The 24478-nt window shown below is 39.7% G+C and overlaps 1 protein-coding gene across 1 annotated transcript in view; it reads right to left on the minus strand.

Moving 5' to 3' along the window:
- The window catches only part of ctnna2 (catenin (cadherin-associated protein), alpha 2), a 275903-nt gene that overhangs the window by 64993 nt on the left and 186432 nt on the right, over window positions 1-24478 (minus strand). The window contains exons 8-9 of the mRNA XM_079160441.1: window positions 16943-17023; window positions 6337-6489 (exon numbers count right to left, since the gene is read on the minus strand). Of these exons, the coding sequence (XP_079016567.1) occupies window positions 6337-6489; window positions 16943-17023 (234 nt within the window). The remainder of the gene's footprint in view (window positions 1-6336; window positions 6490-16942; window positions 17024-24478) is intronic.

The raw sequence follows: 24478 nt of genomic DNA on the forward strand, positions 1-24478 counted from the left end.
ACATCTAGAGCAGTCCAGAGCGCCTACAGTAGTGATCTAAGCTAAATAGTTGTAAAAATTACATTGTTCTTTTTTGTTAAATAGCAGCAAAACAAGTAACCTTTAATTAAAGACATCAACTCTGTCTCTGGATCTCTCTCACACACACATAAATACAGAAGTGTCCCTCCAGAGATTAAGTTGTGCTTTTCACCTTTTCAGACACCAGCGATGGTCTGACCGATGAGAATTTGGTTGGACAAAAGCATATCGATCAACCAATCGACCAACTGTACAGAGGGTGTCAGCCCTAGTGATAATTTTCGTAACATTTCCTCCATGGTAAACAATGGCATTAACTATCATCTCCTGGTGTCCTCTTAGTGGACAGGCGTCATTAGTAACACTAATGAGCAGAGCGTCGCTTTCAAACACTGATTTGAACTTGACGCACTGAGAAGTGACGACAACATAAAAAGGTGGTTCAGGAAACAGAAAGGTAGTCAATGGAGCGAGCGAATGATCTAAAACAATTACAAACTGAATCTTTAGATTGACAACAATGGTTCATTCTACATAACTGCAGCTTTGTTCAGAGGACTTTTTTTTAAAAATGTAGAATTTGAAAGGATGCATTTTCACTCATGTTGAGATTGTTAGTGTAGAGTAGTTGTATCCTGTCCATTAGACTCAAAATATATTTGTGGTCTACTTAAGCATTATGGGTAATAATGAGTAGATCAGTGGGAAAAAAATTACAGGTTTGACCCCTTCCATTGTTTATTCGTGTTATGTACCCTAATGTCTGTACTCCATAACCTTTAATATGGCCCAGAGCTTAATACTAAACAAAAGAACAAATGAAAAAGGATAAATCTCGCTTTATGAAGGCAGGCTTCACCAAACTGTGCTTACTCAAAAGTTTTCTTCCAAGAATCTAAATGACAAAATTCTGTGTGAGACAGAGACAATGATTGATTTTTGGGCTGTGAGCTCAACTAAAAATAACTCCAAAAGGGGCATACCTATGGTGGATTAGGTGGGGTGTGACGCATCTTTCTATACACGTCTGTGGCTACATCTTCCAAAGGCAGATTTCCTCTGGGGCTAATAACTCTGTATGAAAAGAGACGATTAATGTTGGTCTAAAGGTTCTGGTCATCACAAATAGACCTGTTCCAACAGCGATCCATCCACTTCCCGGTTAACTGTCCAGTAAAGTGCTTAATGCAGTGTCCCCCAGAATAATATTTACTGCAGCAGTCAGTCTCATGTCGCTGAGCCCTGAAGGCCAATTCAGTATTGGTTACATTCAACTCCATATCGATTATACATAATCACTGGAGGTATGTCTTTCCCCTTGACTCTGCTCATGTCCAAAGTAAGGTCAACGCTGTAAATCCAAAGTAGGAAAAGCTAATGAACTGATGAAGGTAAAGTGAACAACCTAGCTTATTGTAGCTATATATGGAGAACGCTCTATGACCAGAGACACTACAAAAACAAAACAAAACACTGCATTTGCTGGGACTAATTAATGTACTTTTAGCTCAGTAGATTATGCTGTCATTGCAGTATTTGGGACAAAATATAAGCCACTTATTATTGATGAAAAATGTTGGTATAAAAAAAGCTAATTTAGTCAGTTAAGGAAAGAGGCAAATTCAGAAAAGATGTGAATGCAAATAAAAGAACTTAATCAAAAGAACATACAAGACAATACACAATATGGCTTACAAAGAGCAATTATAGGAGCCAGAGTATATTGCACGCATGTCCAATACAGACTTGTCTACCCAGTATACAACTTTGCTCTTGTAAGAGATAAGGCAGATGTAGAAGTGTCCTTCATTACGCCACGGCTGTTGAAGGAGAAATGCTTCAAGACGAAGTCAAGGTCAGAGGAAAACCTCAATCTGCCATTAGAGTAGTGATGGAGCGCAACATCCTTTAGAGGTCCAAGAATTGCTGGCACAGTTTCATTCTTGCTGTAGTGGCAATGAAAAGGAATCATGGTAACTTTAAAAGACTGAATATTCATCTTGTAATATAATTAGCATGAGCATATCCGTGTGGGCAACACTGATTTAATGAAGGGCTCAGCTTGCAGCATCTACTGTATGTAAAAGGCAGATATAAGGAAATACAAACTGGTAAATAGTGATTGTAGATGTATACTGAATGGTGATGAATGGGAAATAAATAGATAACAGATATATTTAGAAACAGATATAGTGGGGAGGGGGAGTACTGGCTGTAGAGTATTAAATACACCACACATTTGTGTCTTTGCGTATCCCTTCCCAAAACTGATACTTAATTGAGTAAACTGCGTCTCACCAACCTTCAGCAACAATTACCGATTCCAGTCTCTCAAACTAACTGTGTGCAAATGCTGAATTATACCGAGGTGATGTGCGCTAGCATTTAAGCACAGTCACTTATCTGTGTGCTTGTGTTATAATGCTCGAGGGACTTTGAACGCTACGACTCCTTTCAGCACAAGTAGTTTGCGAATGCAACAAAAAGAAAATGTGCTATTGAATACTTCAATAATGGAACATGTTAAAACACCAGGATATTCAAAGCCTATTAAAGTCGAATGTTTTACCTAAAATATTGCTGTAGCAAATAGTTTAAACTGAATTTTCCATTCATCTTGGGAAAATGAATAATATATCTATTAACAGACAGAATTGAGCAGTTGACTTGAAATATTCATAACTGATCTAGACTACACTTTAAAACATGGGAAATAGATAATAATAGAGGCAATAATAGAGGCTATATAGAAGTGATGACCGTACAAAGGAAGATGGTACTTTCCGTCAAGCTCAACACCTTCCAGCCTTCCAAGACTGTGTCTCAGTTCATTTCAAATATGAAATACTGAGCACACAGATATGATATACTTAAGGAGATGGGGAATATTTAAGTAAAAATATGTTCCTTTTAAAAAGGCATTCATATCAACTACTTCTTAGAAACACCAGTAAAAGGGGATCTTATCACAGAAAAGGAACTTATTCGTTATGTTTTTTTCTAACATGCCTGAATTGGGGATGAGTTAGGGTTATGTACTTCTCATTAAAATTACCCTTGGGAATTAATTTGTTAAATCCACAGTTAATAGACTAATGTTACAAGTATACCAACAATGTACCTCTCAAACACAGTAATAACTAGCTCTTCATTTCTCTGTGTCTGTGTTATACCTGTATTATAGCCCACTTCTTACTGATTTTCCTCCACAAATTATCCAACCTTTGTACGGAGTTCAATTAAATGCATGTGAAAGGTTGTTAGTAACATGGCTGTTTACGTGTTACGTGTGTGACTATTTGTATACAAACAGAGCTAAACAAGAAGACAGGACCAATTCTAATGCAAACATCTAATTTGGGAGTCATGAGGACGATTTCCCTGACTATCACAGGTTCATTCCATTCAATTTCACAGATCTTTAAACCAAAGATATTCACAGCTTAATAATGAGTGGTTTCCTGTCGCTGGTCGAGATGGTGTAATGACAATGATGTGAGCCTTTGGGGTGAACCTGGCCTGTCATTAAGGTGAGTAGAGAACAATGGTGTGAAAAAGAAAGATATTGTGCACTGCGGAGCCAAATGGAAGAAAATCGTATGAAAACAAAGTAGACATGATGAGGGGGCACTTTTTCTTACTTTGACACTGCTGTTCATGTCCAAACTCCAGGCTAATGGATTAAGACAGCTCCTCCCTGACATCAGGGAGATGTCTGCAGTGACATTGATCAGGATGTTAATTAGCCTAATATATTAAAGGATTGTGATGGTGGCGGTTATGATGACTGTGTCTGAGATGGCGTGAATAATGATGATGACAGCAATGACAATGATATTGCCAAGTATATAGGATAGCCTTGAGTGTATAAGCTATTCAGCTAGCTAGGACCAGTAATGTGCATGCTCACCCAGACAAAAGGATACGATTCTGCACTGCACCTCATTATAGCTTGTGCTCCCTGTTTTCTAAAATGTGGTATGCCAAACACATTCTTTGGATTATACTGGAACAGTGATGAGGAAACATAGTATGAACGACAGCGGGAGGGATGGACGTTTGTTTTTCTGGAGCTGTCATATGTTTTTAGTACAAAGGTGCAAAATAGTGCTGCACAATAACACCTGGGGAAATTCTCGTCTGCAATGAATACTTCTTCATGAGTTTTCTCTCAACAATACTGCTAAATTTGCATGAATCAAAACTGCATTTGACATGCAAACATCACATTAAATACTTCCTTTGTGAATCAATGGACTAGTCACAGTAATTCCAGAAGGTCCTTTACTTTTCTTTGTATTAAAATAATTGAATTATTTATGTGTGACGTGTGGTTTTGCAATACCAAAATGACGTTCTAATTATTGCCATATCAATTGTATTGCAGTCGGTAGACAATTTATACTTACACTTTATGCTTTAACGCACTGAACGCATAATTGACGCCACTCATTTGGCACGCCACAGAACCAGCAATACTTTCGGAAAAAGGTCGCTATTCATGCACCATTTTTGTATATGACAGATACCCCTTAAACCTTACCTTCTAAAATATTAAAATGCAATGACTATAATAAGATAATGTGAAATTAGTACCACACAATCGTACAGCCACTGTTCAACAGAAAGCACACAAACTGGCCAGCAAGTCACAACTGGAATGTAGGTTTACATTTTACAGCTGATGTGACCTACTGCCAGCAATTTGTCATTTTAACCAGTATAGTATTATTTAATTCATAATCTATACAATATTGATACTTTTATTTCTTCCACTCTAACTCATCATTAATATTTTTCACATTGGTCTCTGGACCGTGGCTTACGCTCTGGCATACAATCAACAACTGCTGTGTACCTAACTGTTGCCTAATTCTTTTCATATCAAACAGAAATGAATGCACAGGTAAAAAGTAATGCGACATCTACTCCCCTCCTCTTTTGTCAGAAACATAGAATGTATTTGCCTAACATGTCCTTGGACTAAACAAAGTTTTAACATTGTCGATGCAAAGGACAGATTTTGAGTGTAGCATCAAGCAGATCCTCCCTCATCAGTAAACAGCTTGGGCAGACCAAAAGGGCACACAAATCACTCACTCTCTAGCTGATGTCAAAGGAAGCAGCGGTGCTGTTTTAAGTGACAGTATGCAAAGAGAGGCCCACATAAAGCTCTCTAAAGGCTCCTTTGAAAGGGCCACGAGAACAAAAGGCAGCACCCAGTGAAGGACATAGGCATTTATCACAGGACTTTTTCTCCAACAACAAAACACTTCTCAGGTTTGGATCTACTATGTTCCTCCCAATCACCCGTAGAATGTATAAAAGAAGAAGATCCACCACGAAGTCACCCATTGGTTAGAAAGAATGCAGGTTTAAACCACTTCCGCATTGGCTTAATTTAATGACGGGTTCAAGTTTTTGAGCAATGTGAAGAAAAACATGGAGACATAATCAGATAGAGTGGTTACATAAAGAGGAGCACAAGCGTTTTACAATTTGAGAAGAAATTCTCAATATCTAATCAGATGCACCTAAGGTGCACAAAAACATTCGTTAAAATGGTTAATTCAAACAACAACGTAGGTAATTGAATCAGCATGTCAAAAATTCAAGACTGTCTCAATTAGATTTGTAAGGTTGAGCTGTCATTGGCTATTTCCATCACCATAATGAAACAGAGGCGGAGAGAAAAGCACACAGGTATATTTTGCAGCTGCAAGCAGCAACATTACTCAAAGCGGCTGAGCTCTGCATGCGAAGCTGCACAACGAGTATTCCATTACTAAAATTAAAGTAAATGATGGTTGAAGCTTTAAGTTGTGGTTTTCAGTTTGATTTCAGCCACAAATGTCTGCACAAGAAGACGAGCATGTTTAGGAGCAAGATGTACCTCCATTCTGCTAAGTTACCTTATTGTAAATAATTTAATAACATTTTCCTCACTGTCTGGGACAAAACCTGTATGGCATTAAATCAGTGAAAGCAAGAATGTCCATACAAGATGAGTGCAGAATTCTAGAAGAAGAACGTGTGTGTGTTTGTGTGTGTGTGTGTGTGTGTGTGTTTGTGTGTGTACAATTTATATTTCTAGGCTGCATTATCTCTCTTCTTACCTAATGAGGAAGGTTTGTATTTCTCAGTTAGAACAAAGCGCTGGTTTGAATCTTAAGGCACCATTATGGTAACCTGACCTGCATTGCTCATATATTCACACACAACATGCACATAACTCTTTACATTCTCACCTATATATACTGTATAAATATATGTGTGGGTATAAGCATGTGCCCCCCTGTATAATTCATGACTGACCTCCACCAGCTTGTTAGCATGTTCACGGAACACCTGAGCGTACTCCTTGACCTCCTTCTCATTTCCACTCTTTGCCGCTTCAATGAGCACCAACAGAGGGACGTTGGTCTCCAGGAAAGAGTCTGAGATGTGGTCCATCACTGCCTTTCTCAACTGGAATACAGAAGGAGAAAGATGGGGAAGAGGTCACACAATTAATATGATTGCAGATAACTTCATTGTATTACATTCGGCAATGATTACATATCATTAGCTTTGTGCTGAATATGATGAAGTAACATAATGGGGTGAAAGGACAGAAGAAGGGAGAGCGAACCAGAGCAGCAGAACTCTCAACGGACAGGAGTGTAAATTGCTTGTAAGGTGTCATTTTTCTCATAACGCCTTTTACTAGGGCAGACTTTGCGACTTATATCTTTGTTTATGGAATCGTTTTGAACCACACTGGCAGGGGACTAGTTGTTTTATAAGACAGTAAATGGACCCTGATGGCCCTCACTGGGATATCTGATGAGATGCCAGAGGGAACAGTATAGAAAGCAGAACAGACAACAAGCCCTTTATCTTACACAAAGAAGGAGTTAGTCATATGAGACCAGTACTAAGACAGACAGGGATAAACTATAGGGACAAAAGGTGCAGTCCCGCAAATATATCATCACCATTCATTTGTTGTGAGACGACTTAGAGTCTGAAATCTTCCATCATTAATGGATTTGTTCCAATTCTCTTCACTACAAAAAAAAGGCTGTGTTACTTTAAGTCAGTTACACAATCAAGGTCTATACAAACTAAAAAAGGATAAATTGTATGCACACCACACACAAATCTCTTACGGCCAGCTCAGTTATCACTTCTCCAAACATTCAAATGATGGCATTAACGTGAAACGTGTTTAATGTTAATCAAACACGGATGACAGAATTGTGTTTGACTTTTCCAAGCCATCTTCTATAATTAGATGTAAAGCAAACACTGTGACCACATTTCTGAATTAAAAATGTTTAAGCAGAAAGGGAGATGGTAGAGAAGGCCAATAGTTGTGACTGACAAGGGGAAATTAATGTAACGAACAAAAAAATTCATATGCAAGTCTGTCGATTGCACTTAAATAACCTGCGTTGCCAGTTCACAGAGTTGAGGAGAACAATAGGGAATTATTTCCTTTCGAAGGGCAGATAATCCATCACTATTGCCTCTGGAAAGAGAATAGATTTGGCCAGTCTAGTGGACATGACAGGTCTGCAAATGCTGTAAACAACCTGAAGCCCACACTCTCAGTAAGCACTCCTTTATCCATAACTCTATAATCCTGGATCACCGATGTGATGAGATATGTACTGAGATTCAATTGCAAGACCAAAACATCAGGCTTTTCTCAGAGACTGATACATTTGACATTTTTTATTGTGAATATTGCATCTTTGTCACAGAGAACAGACATTGTATTCGTGCAAGTGAGTAACCTTGCTATCCTGTCACCTGGTGGGAAGGGCGGGGAATCAGAGAAGATCAAAATCTTGCATTGCCAGAACTATCTTCACACTATGTTAGTGCTGTTGCAGCACTGGATAAAGGTGTGAAAGAACGCGCTATCATTTTGCGGAGGGTGGAAACAAGTTCTGGGTTGTTTGCAGGCCTTAACTGTGGTTACTTCACCAATGTTCGCACTGCAGTACATAAAGGAAAGGAAGGGTTGTTGTTGAGCTGCATTTTGCGTGTGGAAAATGTATTACCGTCAAATAACCCCGTCATTAGGATAAGGCCCATGGTGATGAGAAGAGAAAGAACCAGAATACAGTGACTGGCCAATGGAAGGCTTATCCTATCAGGCCGCATACATTTAAACAGTAAAGGAGAGCATTCATATTCATAATTAATTGATAGAAAGTGTCAGACTCATACGACATCATACATTCTTAGGATAAAGATGCAGTTGACACATGAAAGTCACACATGAGTCATACAATGATCTCCTCTTTGTTCAACGTATCCTGATCTCTGTAAACATGTTTTTTAAAGGGCTGCAGATTATCTCTTCGTCAGTCATGAATTAGATTGAATCCAATAACTGGAAGCCTAGTCAACCACATCATTTTTTGTTTGACTGTGTTTAGTAAATTTAAAATATAAAGAAAAAACTCTGATCAGAGTTTGGAACTGTTTTTGAACATCTACCGGGTAGAAGTTGGTATTGTTGTTTCTAAGGAGACATCACTAGTCGATGGCACGTACAAGGGCTTACATTATGCATAGGATGAGTGTAAAAGAGTAGTAGGCCTCAGGATACTTATGAATGCCCAATAGTGAAACTGATTCTGACGGTTGGTTTGAGTGGTGAAATGATGCAGACGAGTGATTTCCCAAGTCAGAGTCTCTCCTGCACCATCAGCATTCTAATGCTCGCACACCACTCCCACAGAAATCCATCTTCAATCTTTCAGATCTCACCTCCCTCCATACTCCACCCCCACCGTCTCTTTTCTAACACTCCCTCAGCATTTCACTAACACTTAAAGGAAATAGACCTGGAATTCCAATAGATAGCGAAAGCTCTGCTCATTATACTTTAGTCGAGCAGCTCTTTTTCTCCCCAGTCACACAGTGCCACAATGGATTCAAGCGCCGAAAGAATCAGGTTTTACAAACAATGTTCAAGAGGTTTTTTTAGGATTGCTATAGATGTTCATATTGTATCCTGGGATTAATTTGTTGCCATACATTTTATTTTTCCAGAAATGTCAATAATTTGTGGAAAGCTCTTTCTGGCTTCAACGTGCCAATGCCCACGTGCAATGAGACGCTGTTAAAAAGCACTTTTTCTCAAGTCAAACTTGAAGTTTCATGCTTGGGTTCCATAAATAAATGACTTTCTGAGATTGGTGTTTGACTCTTGCCTCGACATAGCTCTAACCACAACACCACCCAACACGTAAGATGAATTGGCATCACTTGCAAGCCAGGCCTCTTTGCCCCAACACGTGTGCCGAACCTTTCCCTGCTGTAGCTGAATGGGAGCAAATCGATGCAGAATTTGGCACAATCTTGTGGAAATATACTCAATGCACATATTAATGGTTTTGCAATGAGACGATCCAACAATCAATGTTCTCAATCAAAGGGCTTTAATGTTCAGATGACTGAATAATTTGTCTGCACACTTGTGCCATACGGTGAGATCAGTAATGTTACATTGCATCCTAAATGTTTAGCAGTATTAGAGGGATTTGAGTGAACCTGGTATCAATTAGCCAATAGGAGGTAGGCTATTTGTGAGTGAATGAATGAATACATGACTGAATAAAGATGTAGTTTAGTTCCTTAATGGGAGAAAGTGTACACTTAACCCTCCATCATGCCTCTTACCCTGTACATTCTCTCTACTCTTGCCATCCAAAGAGGGGGAATAGCTAACATTAACAACAGCCACTACCACCTGACACTGAAGTGGCTAACAAGACGCTCTGTGAAATAATAAAGGTGATGCATATGCATAACACAACTTGGCAGGCATATATCTGTGTTGCTTAATGATAAGTGGGAGGACTGTGTGATCTTCACAGATGAGATTAGCATTAATTTGACGCATTTGTTTTTTAATGGGGAGAACATTTTAATTTTGGGGGATGAGACACCTGCCCAGTCAGAAAAACAGATGCATGAGGGAAACTGTCCCATCCCCACCATCCACTGTAACATCCCCTATAATCAGTGAATGACTCAAAAACAAATGCATAATATTAGGTTAAAAAGACTGAGTACACACATGCATTGAGACTTGACTTGTTTAAAGTTCAATAGAGTCTTAGCACATGTAAAGACTGGAAACACTTTGCTGGATTCCTGAATGTTTACAGTTGCACTTCTGTTTCAGTTCTGTTTCACTTGTGATTCAGAGCACATAGTGGTGGGTACCTTGGGGTCAGCACAGGAAAGTTTCTTATTAAAATGTCAAGAGCAATCACAGCATTAACGGCAAGAGTCACGGCTGAGGGGAAACAGCCTGAGCAAATCAAAAATTAAGTAATAGCTCTCATATATGATATCTATCAGGGAGCATGGGAAGATGATTAGTAAGAGGGGAGTGGAGAAATGAAAGGGGGAAGAGGGAGTGACTGATCAACAGTCTAAGGACAAACACATTAGATAGCTCATCTCAGAGCCTCGATTGAATGTGTCCTGTAAAATAAAACACTAGCCAGAGGACTCCAGTTTTAGAAACAAGGAAGGGGTGAACAAATGATAATTGTACTCGAACTAGCGCTGGCAGATATTAAATATGTCACGCTGACTGTTGATCACCTGCATCTACTGAAGTTTTTATTTGTATTTTTATAATGATGGGATTCTGATAATCTTATTGAAATATTTACTTTTCGAGTAGTAGAAAATTGTAAGTAACCTTAGTAAGTAACGTATTGTACAATTCCACTGACCACAATCACATGTAATAACATGTACTGACCAAATCAGTGTTTGTGGTGGCAGGCAAAGCCCTGGCAGGCATGTTTACTCCAGGACATAAACCAGGGATTATCTGACTGTTTAACACCATCAGAGGTAGCAGAGCATTCACTGGGTAGTGATTTATCAATGAGACACTTCTCAACCTCCAGGGCTGCTTTATTCTTACTGAGCGACTAAGCCTTTAGGAAAGTGTTTCCCAACCTTTTTTTCTGTCATGGAACACATCCCGAGTTAAAAGAAATTCCAGGAGGCCCTATTAACCGTTAACTACTGAATAATTATAAAATACTATACACATCTGGAACTGTTAATGAGGGTTTAATTTAGTGGCTTTGTGAAACTTCAGCGTGGCAAAACAAATTTGCTGGGAATTGATGACAAAATCAAATGTGGTCATTGAATAAAATCTGGGGTTTTGCTAAATCTACCCGAACAGACATACTGTGTAGCAACAGGGTTGTATGAGAAAGCTGAGTCTGTGGTGATGCAGTTTTGGTTCAGCAAGCTGGCCTCAATCATTTTATTATAATGTCAAATCTGAGTATTGCCGAGTTTGTTACGTTATGTCTGAACATGTATCAACTGATTTTTTTTAGGATGCTTTAACAGTATTTTACACTGTTAAAACAATCACCGGATAAAGTTTGTATAGCAAACTTGTCAGCAAAGAGTTGCTTATTTATACAAGTAGATACAGAGCAACATTAGCATTCATTTGGAGTCATGTCTGGCTACCTGAGAATATACAGTATATAAAGTATATAAAGTAAATATAAATAATCGCTCTACTTAGCTTATAGCTGTTTTTTTGTACAGCTACTGAGGGAGAATAGCATACTCATTGTATGCAGCTAATCAGCTGTCTGCTGTATCTGGAACAGTCAGTCCTTCAGTCAAAATTATTTTTTTGTATTATTAGTAATTATTATTACTAGCTATCAACATGTGCTTGCTCCAGAAATGGCTGTGTATTTTTCCAGTGCCAGTGATAACAGGGGATTTGCAATACTATAGCTAATGACATTTGTAGTAACAGATCCAAAGGATTCACATATAAAAACTGTTCGTCTAAACAAACAGTTACAGCTGATAAGTTTCATGGCAGCTGTTCCTCCTTAACATGATAACCCTCAACAATTACAAACAGCTGTACTAATCAACAAACTAATGGCAGCAATGGAAATGCTTTCAACATCCCAAAGCAGAAAGAGAGGGAAGAGAAAGAAAGAAGAGAAATTGTGAGGCAGTTTTGCTATAGGGAATCCTGCAATCAGCCGTCAGTCAAAATACAGCCCAGAGAGATGACTTGACAGATGCATTCATTACAGACAGGATGACAGGGGGTAGAACACATGGCTCATCTACAACCACTTTGTAGGGTTGGTTAGCTTGTGAATGCTAATTAAAGCGAGGAAAGAAATTGAAATCTTCAGAATTATGCTGTTTTTTGTATTTTTATTTTTTTCTGCTGTCAAGTACAACTCTCAAGGTGTTCTTTTTGGTTGCACTTGCAGTGTTAACTGCAGTCACGCATTTAAAAGCAAAAGTAATGTCTACACATACCTGTGCAACTGTTTGACTTTCAGGATAGTCTCATGATTACAGATGCACAAGCTGCAATACATAAGAGGCAGCTTCTCTGAAGTGAAATAAGGACCCTGCTGTTGCATTAAGTAAGCAGGGCCTTAGCACATTAATTTAGACGCGATGACCAGTCTCACTGTGTGAAAATGCTTAAAGAGTAGATAATGCTTAAAAACAGACTAAAGCAAGGGAGAAAGCACAATCTGGTTTGATTCCAGGAACAGATAGCATTTGTTCAAAAAGAAAACATGATTTTGCTTATCTCAAAGAGACACATTATTATTGGTGTTTTTGTGATGAAACAGGGAAGTAAATGCATAAAGGATTTCAGAAATCATTCCTGATATTGTAATGTATAATCTGGACTACTGTATACAAATGGAAATGGACACATGAACAGCTTCAAATTTGGATTGCTAATGTTTAAGCCTGGGTTGGAGGGCCTTGACATTTTAATCCTGTGATCTGTTAAGACACCTCATCTGGCAAGTCAAGTTTCTAATGAGAAAACAAGGTCAAAGCTCATTTGATCTTTCGTTGAACTTTAGTTGTGAATTGTGTTGAGAATTGAATTTGCTTTTGCAATTTTTTAAACCATGTGGAAACAATGATAAGGCATTATAACCCCAGTTCTATGGGCACCTGAGCTTTGTCTGCAGTGGGGCTTTATGGGCTCAACCAGTCATCTCTAGGCACACTGAAAAATGGTTATGTTAATGCTTAACAAACAAGGGTAAGAATACTTAACCCTGTGCAGTTCGGGGGCTCTTTTCCAGCATGTGATTCTTTAAGGGTCAGGGTAATCTGAATTTTGTCAGGATAAGTATTTGTGCAAGATTGATTTGAGTAAATACTGTAGATTTAAGGTGTAGGAAATCAGCAAAGGAAATGTTACACTCTTCAGTCGATTAGCATACCGCAATTGAGGTGAGTGCTCTGTTCTGAAGCTACTGGTTGTCGCTAGAGTGGAGCTACTGGTTTCATTTTCTGACACAGTCCTACACTGTTTATATCTGACTGTGACAAAAATGATGCTATAACAGGTATCAGATTTAGGTTCCTAATTGCTTTCCAAATGTTCTCACTTGTACATTAGTCACAAAGACAATATGTATTTTCTTTGTAATGAAGAAGATATCCAGCTGTATGCACTTATAGCACTTGGTGACACTGGTAGGATGTAGCTGTAAGGTGCTGTAAAGTTTTATTTGATGCCTGTAGATCAAAGTGTTTTACAATGCCTTACAGCCCATTGGTGTCTAGACGGGGGTTTAGCCAATTGTGGGTTGTTTTCATACAATCGCACAATACAGCAGTTGCCATTGCAGACACACGTGCAGGGATCTGCACTCTCCTGAGTGCACTTTTGAAATTATTAGTAGATGATCATTACCACATCCCGGACCAGAGAGTCATTATGAGAGAAGCCCCACTGCCGCAGGCTCCAGATGTACAGCAGGAAAGCAGAGAGTCACCTGCTGCTGAAAGGCTAGTGAGGCTTAAGGGGCGCTGACTTACACCCGGGCCCACACTGCCTGCTTGAGCAGCGTGTGTGTGTGCATCGTGGAACTTCTTGCTTTTCATTTCGCCGCGCATGTTAAAAGCTTAGAGCAGTCACACTATGTGTGTGAGCGGCGCTGCTCAGGTGCGACCGCGGCTGCATGTTGGCTGTGTGCCAGCTGCGTGTCTACCGCGTCTCTTCTAGAGATTCCAGGTCTCAGCAATTTGTTAACGCATGCTGCCTGGGCCACAGTGAAAATACAGTGACTTGCATGGTTCCATAAATTTATCGAAGACCAAGTTTGGGTATTATTATTATTATTATTATTTACAAATGGGCACACTCATCTTATTCTATGCACACTAAATATGAATTACATTTATAATTCAATGAAATAAAACATTCCGACTATTATGTAAGGTAAACACTGTGTCGAAATAATGGCTGGCAGCAGCAGCAGGGCTGCGACATTCTGAGAGATTCAGCAGTTCAGTGAGGCAGCCATCACGCGCCGCTACCGCAAGACAGACCAGAGCTTGTTGTCTTGATGTATTGTTGCCAGGTGAAAAAAAGAGAGAGTCTAGTTTTAGGCAGACAGTGTAGATGTTTGTAGATGCATGGTCAAGCCTTTAAGGAGCCGGGGGGGTTTGTTCCTCTTGTCAGGAATTAGAAATAAAGACGCAACCATGTAATGGATGTAGTGGATGGAGGCAGGACATAATGTAATTATGAGTCATGAATGTTGGTTCAACATTTGCTTGCACATCCTTTAGTTATCTTGTTTGAATGGAAAATCAACGTGACATGCTGGTAATCAAAACATTCATTTAATATTTGTATGTGTGCGTGATTATGCTCCCCCTGCATTGTCTCCATGTTGCTAAAATTTACATTCATAACTAAAACACAATGGGGGCGGGAACGGCATGCTTGACATCTACTGAATTTTCCCTGGATAAAAGACAGCTTAGCATGTCTTGTAAACACAACGGCGTGAAAGAAAAAACAATGCTGTATTTCTCTGGCGGTGTTGTCGCGCGGCTTGTTCGGTCTCACCTGCTCCCATTTCACAAACGCTGTCATTTGTGCTCGTCTGCTCTAATATTTGATCCCTCCTTTTCACTGTGGAGACGGTGAAGACTGAAATGCTCAAACACACAACAGTGCTCCTCCCCGAAGGATGGTCTTGTGTCTCTACGCGGAGCCACTGCCTTGCTTAACTCATAATTACAGTATCACAGCTCTATTTAATGTCTGCATGTGTGCAGCAAGTTTGCCCTCCCATCTAAACTCAAAGCTCAAATAGAACGCCCATTCTGTCAAGCCAAACACTGAGTCAATAGAACATCCTGTCAGAGTGAGTACCGCCTGCCAGCCTGTCAGGCTGCACCACCAAATGCCCAAAGGGGAGGGTGAGGCACCGTATAGTCTTCCCATCTGGAAGGATCGTTGGTCTTAAGAGGTCAGAGAGGACACAACCGCAGCTGCTCTGTACAGGTAGTTGCTATTGAGTGCCTCTCTCGACAAAATCAAATCTGCATTTGTATGACAGGAAAGCGTGGGTTTGGGAGTGAAACTGCATCCAGGGACCACACGTGATGTCCTGATGGTTTATGAATGGGTTTGCTTGTTTCTTCTGGGGCAAGATGCCTACTCAAATACTACTAAAAGATGTGTGCCACATGTCATGAGAATTTGAGTGTGAATTAATTAGAATTGAAGGAGTTGTTCAGAAGCATGCTTGCCTGATTGTATTACATCAACAGACACTCATGTTTGCTCATTAAGTGTCTTTTTTTTCAAGCATGGTGTCATCATTTTTTTTTTTTCATACCCTGCAACGTCCAACAAGTGAAAGCCATATTAAACTTGTCCTCGGTGACAATGACAAATAAATCAATGTTGCTTTTGAGCTCATATAACAGCATGAATCATCTACTTATTCATCACCATTGGAGAGTAATTTAGAAGGTAATTTCACTGATATTCCTGAAGGAACACTTCTGAGTTTGAGAGTCAAAAGTGGAGCAGGGATCAATATCACTGAATTCCTGATATACAATTGATTGTTCACTAACATTTTTGTACAGAATACTTAGTTCACCGTGTCTAGCTACTTACAAATAAAAAGGAAGCTTGTAATACGGTTCAAAGTGCAAATGAAAAAGGCAAAAGCAATTTAAGCACTGTTCTTTTACATGGTCTTACTGGATATTAACAATTCAAATGGTTGTCTCCCAGCAAAAGTGTTCTGATTATGAGTCTTAGTACTGCTCCTGCCTGTATGGCGGTTGTATGATGTCTTAATGTTTGCCTTTCCCTTGCATGCTCTGAAGGAATTCCTTGCAGTAGTCACATGTGTTCGTCTGTTTGTTAACCTGGTGACCAGTCCAGAAACACTTCAAGCATAGTCCCACTAAACTCCTGTGACCCTGCATAAGAATTAGAATATCAAGCTTGGGCAGCACACGCTGTGGTCCTGTGTGTAAATGTTGCCTTGATGTCTGTCTACAGTATGTAAACTGATTGTGAACAGTGACTCTGAGGTCATTCAAGAATACGTTTAGTGATATTTTGTTGTTATTGTCAAATGATGAAAATATATTGTATTGTAATTATTGTGCAAAAAAACCCATCAGTCGGTGACAGTATTCCACTGCGGGACATGTTTCCTAAATAAGATGAAAGTGGGCAATGTAGCTTTTATTTGATACTTTCCTTCTGCTCTAAGTATCCATTGGAGCACAGGATCTGCCGCTGAAAATAGTCCCCAACAACAGTACTCACTCTTGTTTGAGTAACATTCTAAACTCTATATATACTGTATATATATATATATATATATATATAGTTAAATAGCTGAGTCAAAGTACAGTATTGAGGGATGGACAAAAACACAGTTGGTTTTGGTCTTTACATAACATTTGATAACATAAAAAAAAGAAAATAGAATGGAATACCATCAGCCATAACCTTTAAAGAGACTTCATTTCAGATAAGGTAGATACAGTGTTTCAAAGGGAGATGAAGATGCAGGCTGAAACATGCACTCACCTGTCTGCGCAGGTCCCTGGTCTTTTTGGTCATCTTATCAATGGCTGAGTTCAACGGGTCACCTTTCTCTTTCCTGCCAGTCTGCAAAAGGAAACAGAAATACCATGTTAGCACAGTTATAGTACATGCAATGACAATCTCATCTTGGTGCCCAACATTGCACCGCATTCTCCAGAGTACATTTTCTTGTTGCAGTGAAGATGAAAACACACTGTGTCACAGAACACGAGTGTACATTACAAGTGTTCCACAATTAGCCCCGAGCCAGTGACAACATGACTCAAACAGTTTGCTATGTTACCTAGCAACTAGCCTTTCTGGCAAGTATCAATTTAATTGCCGCCAATTCCCCAGTGTGCAGCACTTCCTGTCATTGCCAACTCCTACTAGTGACTTTAGGAGGGTAGACTACCACATGCTTCACCTGACACACACACACAGAGTCACCAACTGCTTTCTATCACCTGACAGGGGGGGAGTTCCAATGGAGGAGCGGCACGGAGCTTCAGGCTTTTCCAGATTCCCCATCTCCCCCTTTGCCACTCATCCCATCTAACCAGTAGGAGTCACTGACGCCACTACTAGGACAGGATCTCATGCTGTCTTTCATACAGAAATATAGCCAATCATGGTTGAGGAAGAGGCTTCACTTTCCACTATGCCACCTGGGTGCCCCATTTCCACTTACAAGCTCTATTGTTTTCGCTCCAAAAAACATGGGGAAGAGCAGAGTGATTTGTGCTACTCCAATTATTACATCTCCACTTTTACCATCTAAACTGGGACGGCAGCTTGGCCTGAATGTTAGAAAGATGCTGTCAGTGTTTTGGACTGAACGATTTCTGCTCCAGGACCCATAGAAATGATCCGCTACGCTGATCCCTCTCGAGATGTGTGTGTCTCAGGCAGTGGATAGTTGTGCAGTACTGAAAGTACTGTATATGAATAAACCAAGATAAATCAAAAGTTCTGTCACTAATTTATTAAACAGATATTTGCAAAACATGGCGTGATGACAGTTGTTTGCTAATTTCTTTGCAAAAACTCAAAATGTTAAAATCATATATTTAGTTTGTGTTTTGTGGGGATCAAACCCTTTCATCTCAGTAAAGTAATACAAAGTAAAAGTAAAATTAATGGACAACAACGGGGATATTAGAACGGAGAATTGTGACACAGCTAAAGACTGCAGTATATCTGAGAAGTGAAGAATGTGCTACATTTACTGTTATGCCATCACACTCTCACTCCAAACTCGTCAAAAGCGTTCGCTTGGTCAGTGGCCTTAAGCTTCAAACTATAACACTCTAGAAGCTCCTCGAGCGTCAGCGTTGGACGTGGCATAGACAACATGTCAGTTTCCAGTTGTTACAAAATAAACTTCCGTCTTCACAAGAATTTAGGTTTAGACAACAAAACCACTTAAGTAAGGTTTAGGAAAAGAGCGTGGTTGATGTTAACTTGACTAACGATTCATTTGACTGGGGAGTGAAAAAACGAGTCACGTGACTAGAGACTTGGTGTCTCATGTGACGAACAACGCTAACGACTGTCGTCAGAACTTGTCAATGTTTACCTTTCGCATTCTCCTGGACAAAGGTCCTGTGTCTGATTGACCCGCCCGTCCAGTGTGGACTATCTCACTCTTTACACCATGCCAGTTGCTCCGATTGTCTAATAATGACATGGGTGGGTTAACATTGGAGTTCATTTTTACTTATTCAATCTTTATTTAATCAGGCTCATTGAGATTAAACTATTTCTTTCCAGGAAACTAAATTCACAAGGACACAATTAGCAAAACAGACGAAATGCAATTACATAAAAAAAGGAATTAAAAATATTTAAGAGAATCATAAAAAGCATCAGATAATGAAGCTTTAAAATCTCCAAGGGGAATGTAAGACTGTAGTTTGAGGGCAGTTTTCAGTTCATTTAATTTAAAAAGTGCACAGTACCTGAAACCAGTTCTGCCAACATTAGTGCGTACATGAAGGATAGCCAAGGGGCACTGACCAATCATCAGTATTTGACGAGTTGGGAGAGCTGGCTTTGCTGATAAACCCTCCCTCGGGCCCTCTTAATCAGCTGTTGCATTGAGTCAAGTACCACCACAGTTAAAGATCTATAAACAATAATTCATGTTTGTCCCCTTTTATATTGACAACTGACAAATGAAAAGGTGTAGCTCATCTCTCCTTTGAAACCGTAGCTCTGTATAAATATAAAAATGTATCCTTTTTTTGAAAAGAGGAGGTCGTTTCTTGATGATGTCATTCGTGTTGTGTGCAAATGTTGTACTTCCTTTGACAATCAAATGTGCAAATTCAATTGTTCTAGAAGGATGTTGTGGCTTTTTGCAGAGAAACAAAAAAATGGGTAGCAGGATGATCAACAGATTGTAAGACACAGTGATCTTCTGTCACAGCATTGGCAGCATAAACATGTTGTGTCGTTGCCAGGCAACCATCTGACCGTTCTGCCCAGCATAACATGAATGCGAAATGACCAAAATGCTCATCAGCCTTTGCATAAAAAAACCCCACAAAACTGCCGACATGTGTTCTCATTCATCCATGCCTGTTGAGTCCTCAAATGAGACAAACTGACCACAGTGCAACAGGGCTTTACGTAGAGGGGCTCTTTAGTTGTTATCCTGTTTAATGACACACACAATGTGGTTGCTTATCTCTGTGCTGCTGCACTATTGTCCTGCCCTCTTGATAATTGAGTGGAACAGAGTGCCTCATATCTATGTGCCACAAAGAACTAAATGAGACCCCATCAAATCCCAAAGACCACCTCATCGCTAACTCACCCTTAAAGGTTAACACTGATTGTCACTTTCAACGCCTTGGTCACTATCAGGTTGTAACATTATTGTTTCAACATTAGTTCTCCTATAACCCGGTGATATTGACGACCTGAGCTCTTTCTTTGAGGTTCTATTTGGCTCAGGACGTCGTAGGCTATAAGTGAGGTCCAAACCCACTTCCTCTTCTTTTGTCTTACACAACACTTGACATTCAAGGAGACGCCAACTTGAGGACAAACAGCCGCAATCTTTTCGCATTTTCTTAATTCTTGATTTGTCACACTCCAAGTTGAGCATGCGTTACACTGTGGGTACGCGCTGTGGGGAAATCACATGCGTGCAAGGTCACTGATGTGAAAGTGCTGCTCAATGAAAAGAGCCCGTAGCCATAAAATCATATATCATTTCCTTTACTGGCTAATGTATTGCAGGCTTGCCCTTGGCCAAGGCTCATATAGCACAAGTTTTCTTTCATAAGGATGTTAAACATTAGGAAGGAGTCATTTGTCTCCTCACTCATACTACAGTTAGTCAACCCCATATTCTAATAGCAATCACATAATGCAGTCATTTTTCTGTGGAGCAATGCACCAAACTGAAAGGAAGAAAACTGTTTAATCATAATGTGAACAATATGTTTGATACTCAATCCCATATTCAACAAAGGAAAACCTCAACTAACCCTAACCCGACTACTGTGTACATGTGGTTTTATTACATTTGCAAGTTGTATTCTGAAACATACACACATTGTCTTGTTGATTGACAGGATGAGGGGAGCAAATGAGGATAGCATTCAGTTGCCCTTCATTATGAGCCACGGAATCATACCAGCACATGCACAGACAAGCTATTCAATGCCAAAGCAGAGAACGAGATAACATTACTCATTGTGCTGCTTAACGAGCCTAATGTGTCATTAAAGCACCAGAGGGACGCATAGGATTAAAGATGCTCTCCGCCAAATCTAAAAAGGGGCTTAGCTTGAACATTTTTGAGGACAAGAGTATCCACATGATTGTATGTGTAAACATGAACCTTACTTCAACTGAGAGAACGAGAAAATGGCCACGCTGTCAATGACACAGACAACTCCTTTCGTAATTCAAGTCAAGTCAAGACAATTTATTAATATAGCACATTTCAAAACAACAGGAGTTCTCCCAAAGTGCTTTCCATTTGAGGTATACATAATTAAAGAAGTAAAAGGTGCATAAAAGGCAATAATATAGAATGTAATACAATAATAGAGAGATGGAGTATTCATATCATGGATAGACACACTGCTAAACTAAACTGGTGTGTTTTTTATTTTCTGGAATTAGAAATCCCTGCTGTTTTATTTCTCAAAACTCTTAACTCTTTAATCTGAGTTAAGAAGATTAAAACGGCACAGTGATTTCCGTCTAAAGGGAAACAAACAAAATCACCTGTTTTTTTTTAGCACTTATTGAAAACAGAGCAGTATTTTAAAGTTAATTTTGTTATATGCACTAGAGCCCTCTGTGTAATGCTCTATCTTTAGGATCAAAGCAGTGCTTTTGACAGTTACAGTAAGTCAAGGATGCTACTATTACTAAAAATACACTTCCCTTATCCTGTAAATACTCGTCCGGTCTCATATGTCAAAACTCCTTCAAAACACAATGAATAAAGTATTGCTCATTTTGAGTTTACTGCAAAACACTCAATTAAAAACACTACGCATGAATCCCCCATCACAAACGGTAGATACATGGAAGTCCACAATGAATCATAGGTTAGTCAATGCGTCATATTCAGGCCGGATCGGTCAAGACTGAGGCCTTTGATATGGGAGTGCATGAAAGGTTGTGTGAGAAACAAAGTGAGAGAGACAAAGTGAGACACATGTATTTATGTGTCTACGGTGTTTATCTGGGGAACGATTTGACTTTCCTCCAGTCCCATCTAGGTGTGCACGCAATTCAGCTCTCAAATTCACAGCCGTTAAAAGCTTGACAACACAGTGGGCTGCTGATTCAATTGTCTACCATACAGAAACGTTGATTGCTTAGTTTTTGACTGCCACATAATGGAATGTGCATGTTAGGTTTTTTTTTTCGGGTAAACACAAGTCCCTGTGGTGTTTTTGCAGACAATGTTCCCAACGGTCCCCATCCATTATTTTCTACCCCCCAGTGTGCACGCATTCACTCGCAGTTGGGGAGAGGAAGATAGAGGAGGTTGCCTGAAAATAAGCATCTAGCGTGTGGGGTAATGGAGGCAGTAGCAGTGGAGTTATTCATGCCCACTCAGAAGTCAGTTGGTGGACAGTGCATGCTGGTAGAACGGCTGAGGGCCCTGAGTGTGCTCGCTCTCTCAGGCCCTCCCAAAGTAAGTTGTGCAATTCAGTGGTGCACTGCAGCACAATTTACTTCACTGCATTTCTGACCCTGTAATGGTGGAATAAGACATACAGTAGTGTCTGTGCAAGCTGAATAATGCTCAGACAATTGCAGCACTTGGTTTCAGGTTTGTTGGTTTTCCATTTCAATTTAGATTGTAAAATAAGAGCTGGGGCTCCAATCCTCACATCCTGAAAGCAATTAATACATCAAAAGTCCAGTATCTATGGCTGTCACAAGACTGGGAAATCCTGTCCAATCATTTTACTCCTCTTAATTGCAAAGATTGGATAAATTACATTTTAGGGGGAGTGGCTTTGGATGGAGGTTTCAATGATGGGCCGTCAGTCTTGCCAACTTGATTAATTTCTGGCTTTATTTAGAGACTACATTAAACAACAGTGGTTTAGTGTTACTGGATATTGTGATTGGAAAAGAGTTGGCAACACTGGGCTGTGTTTTTCAGTTGGACATTTTCAAAATCTTGCTTCCTCTCAGCAGCTTCTCCAATGTTGCCGACCCCAGATTTAAGTATTATTTCAATGACATTGAATAAAGAGGTGTATCATGCAATGTTTTTTGAGCACTGCTGGGTAACAATACATTTTACCTTATGCTTCATTAATGTTTTAATCCAGATAGTTGTCTATGTTTTTTATGCTATTTTTTTAGCATTATGTGAATGCATTTCCAAAGCTTTTATTTCTAGCAACAGTGGAAAGTACAGACTTAACAAAACTGCATTCACTTAGTATCATAAATTAATTCAGTTTTTTTATCCCCATGTCTCTGTTCCTCCTTTGAAACTAATGCAATACAAATGGCAATAGCAAGGAGACACTGAAACCGAAGGGGGATGTGATTGGTCTGGTAATTCATAGGCAATAACATGGCAAATCCAAGGAATGAATCAGAGGGAAGAAACATAGACGACAGGTGTGTGTGTGTGTGTGTGTGTGTGTGTGTGTGTGTGGGGGGGGGGGGGGGGGGATCTTTCAGGATCAATCTGTTAAATGACATCAATTCTGGTTCATTGTCAATTCAATTACGCAGGAGGGAGAGGTGCAATTACTGTCCAATGCGGTTACACTGTCTGCAGCCAGCTTAATGGGGAAGGCACGCTGATAACGAGAGGGTGAGAAAGTGTGTGTGTGTGTGTATGTGTGAGCCCAGGGGTGGGAGTTGATAATAGTGGTAACATGTTGGTCGGGTTACCAGGAGATAATGGGTAGCTAGATCCTCATTAGGATAAGTTGTGCTCCTTCTGCTGTAGTGCCATAGATGGGCCAATTTGACTTGTTCTCATTAAGTGGAACTTAAAGAGGTGCAGCGGTGGCTATCAGCTAGTTTGATTACAGGATACTGAAAAGGAAAACACGCTACAATGCCTGTGGTGGAAGAAATACTTCCAGATGAGTGGTTCAGATTAGAATTGTTATTTTGTTATTTTTCTAAATGATATGACAGGGCAGCAGAGTACAGAAATAGCTGCCATATCATAATCTCATTATAGCCATTATAAGCCCCTGGGAAGCTAATAGATATACAGTGCAGGCACAATGCAAGGCTGGAGCAAATCACAGCACAGCAACATCATTTACAAAGCACGTGGGCATGCTTCTAAGTGTGCACATTGAAACAGGTTAGCTAGCTGAATATTTTTCTGAGGGGGTTAAAAGTGGAACGACTAGATGGAGTCTTGTTTTTTCCTTTTATATACTATCTATACCCACTTAACTTGTGCAGGATTGGTGCCCATCCCAGCTCACACTAGGTGTGCAGCCAGCCTGGACAGGTCGTGAGTTTATTAAAGGTCTAACACATGAAGACAGACAACCACTCACACTCACACCTTAAGGCAACAATACTAAATTCTCACTCCATGAGGGAGAAATCACATAGACATGGGGAAAATGTGCAAACTGAGGCACATTGTTTATTTATTTTATTGACTTTTTTTTAACTTTATTGGTTTTTTTTGTATCTGTTGAGCAATACACACACACACACACACACACACACACACACACACACACACACACACACACACACACACACACACACACACACACACACACACACAACAAAGAGTTTATCATGTAAAAGGAAGAGCGCAAAACTAATCAAACAAGAATGTAGCAGGGGTGCGGACATAGCTTGACCTTTATTTGTGATATACTGGAGCAAAAGAACTACAGATTTTGGATTTACTGGACACATTATTTTTACATCTTGCCTCCCAGGGCTGTACGTGTTTGTTGTTCTCTCGTCATGTGGAAAAAGCTTATTGCAATGATTAGCAGATGATTTTCATACTGTTCATGCAATGTCTTCAAAGACATGCATGTCTGAACA

The sequence above is a fragment of the Pholis gunnellus genome (assembly GCF_910591455.1).
Source record: "Pholis gunnellus genome assembly, chromosome: 5".
In the NCBI taxonomy this organism is placed as follows: Eukaryota; Metazoa; Chordata; class Actinopteri; order Perciformes; family Pholidae; genus Pholis; species Pholis gunnellus.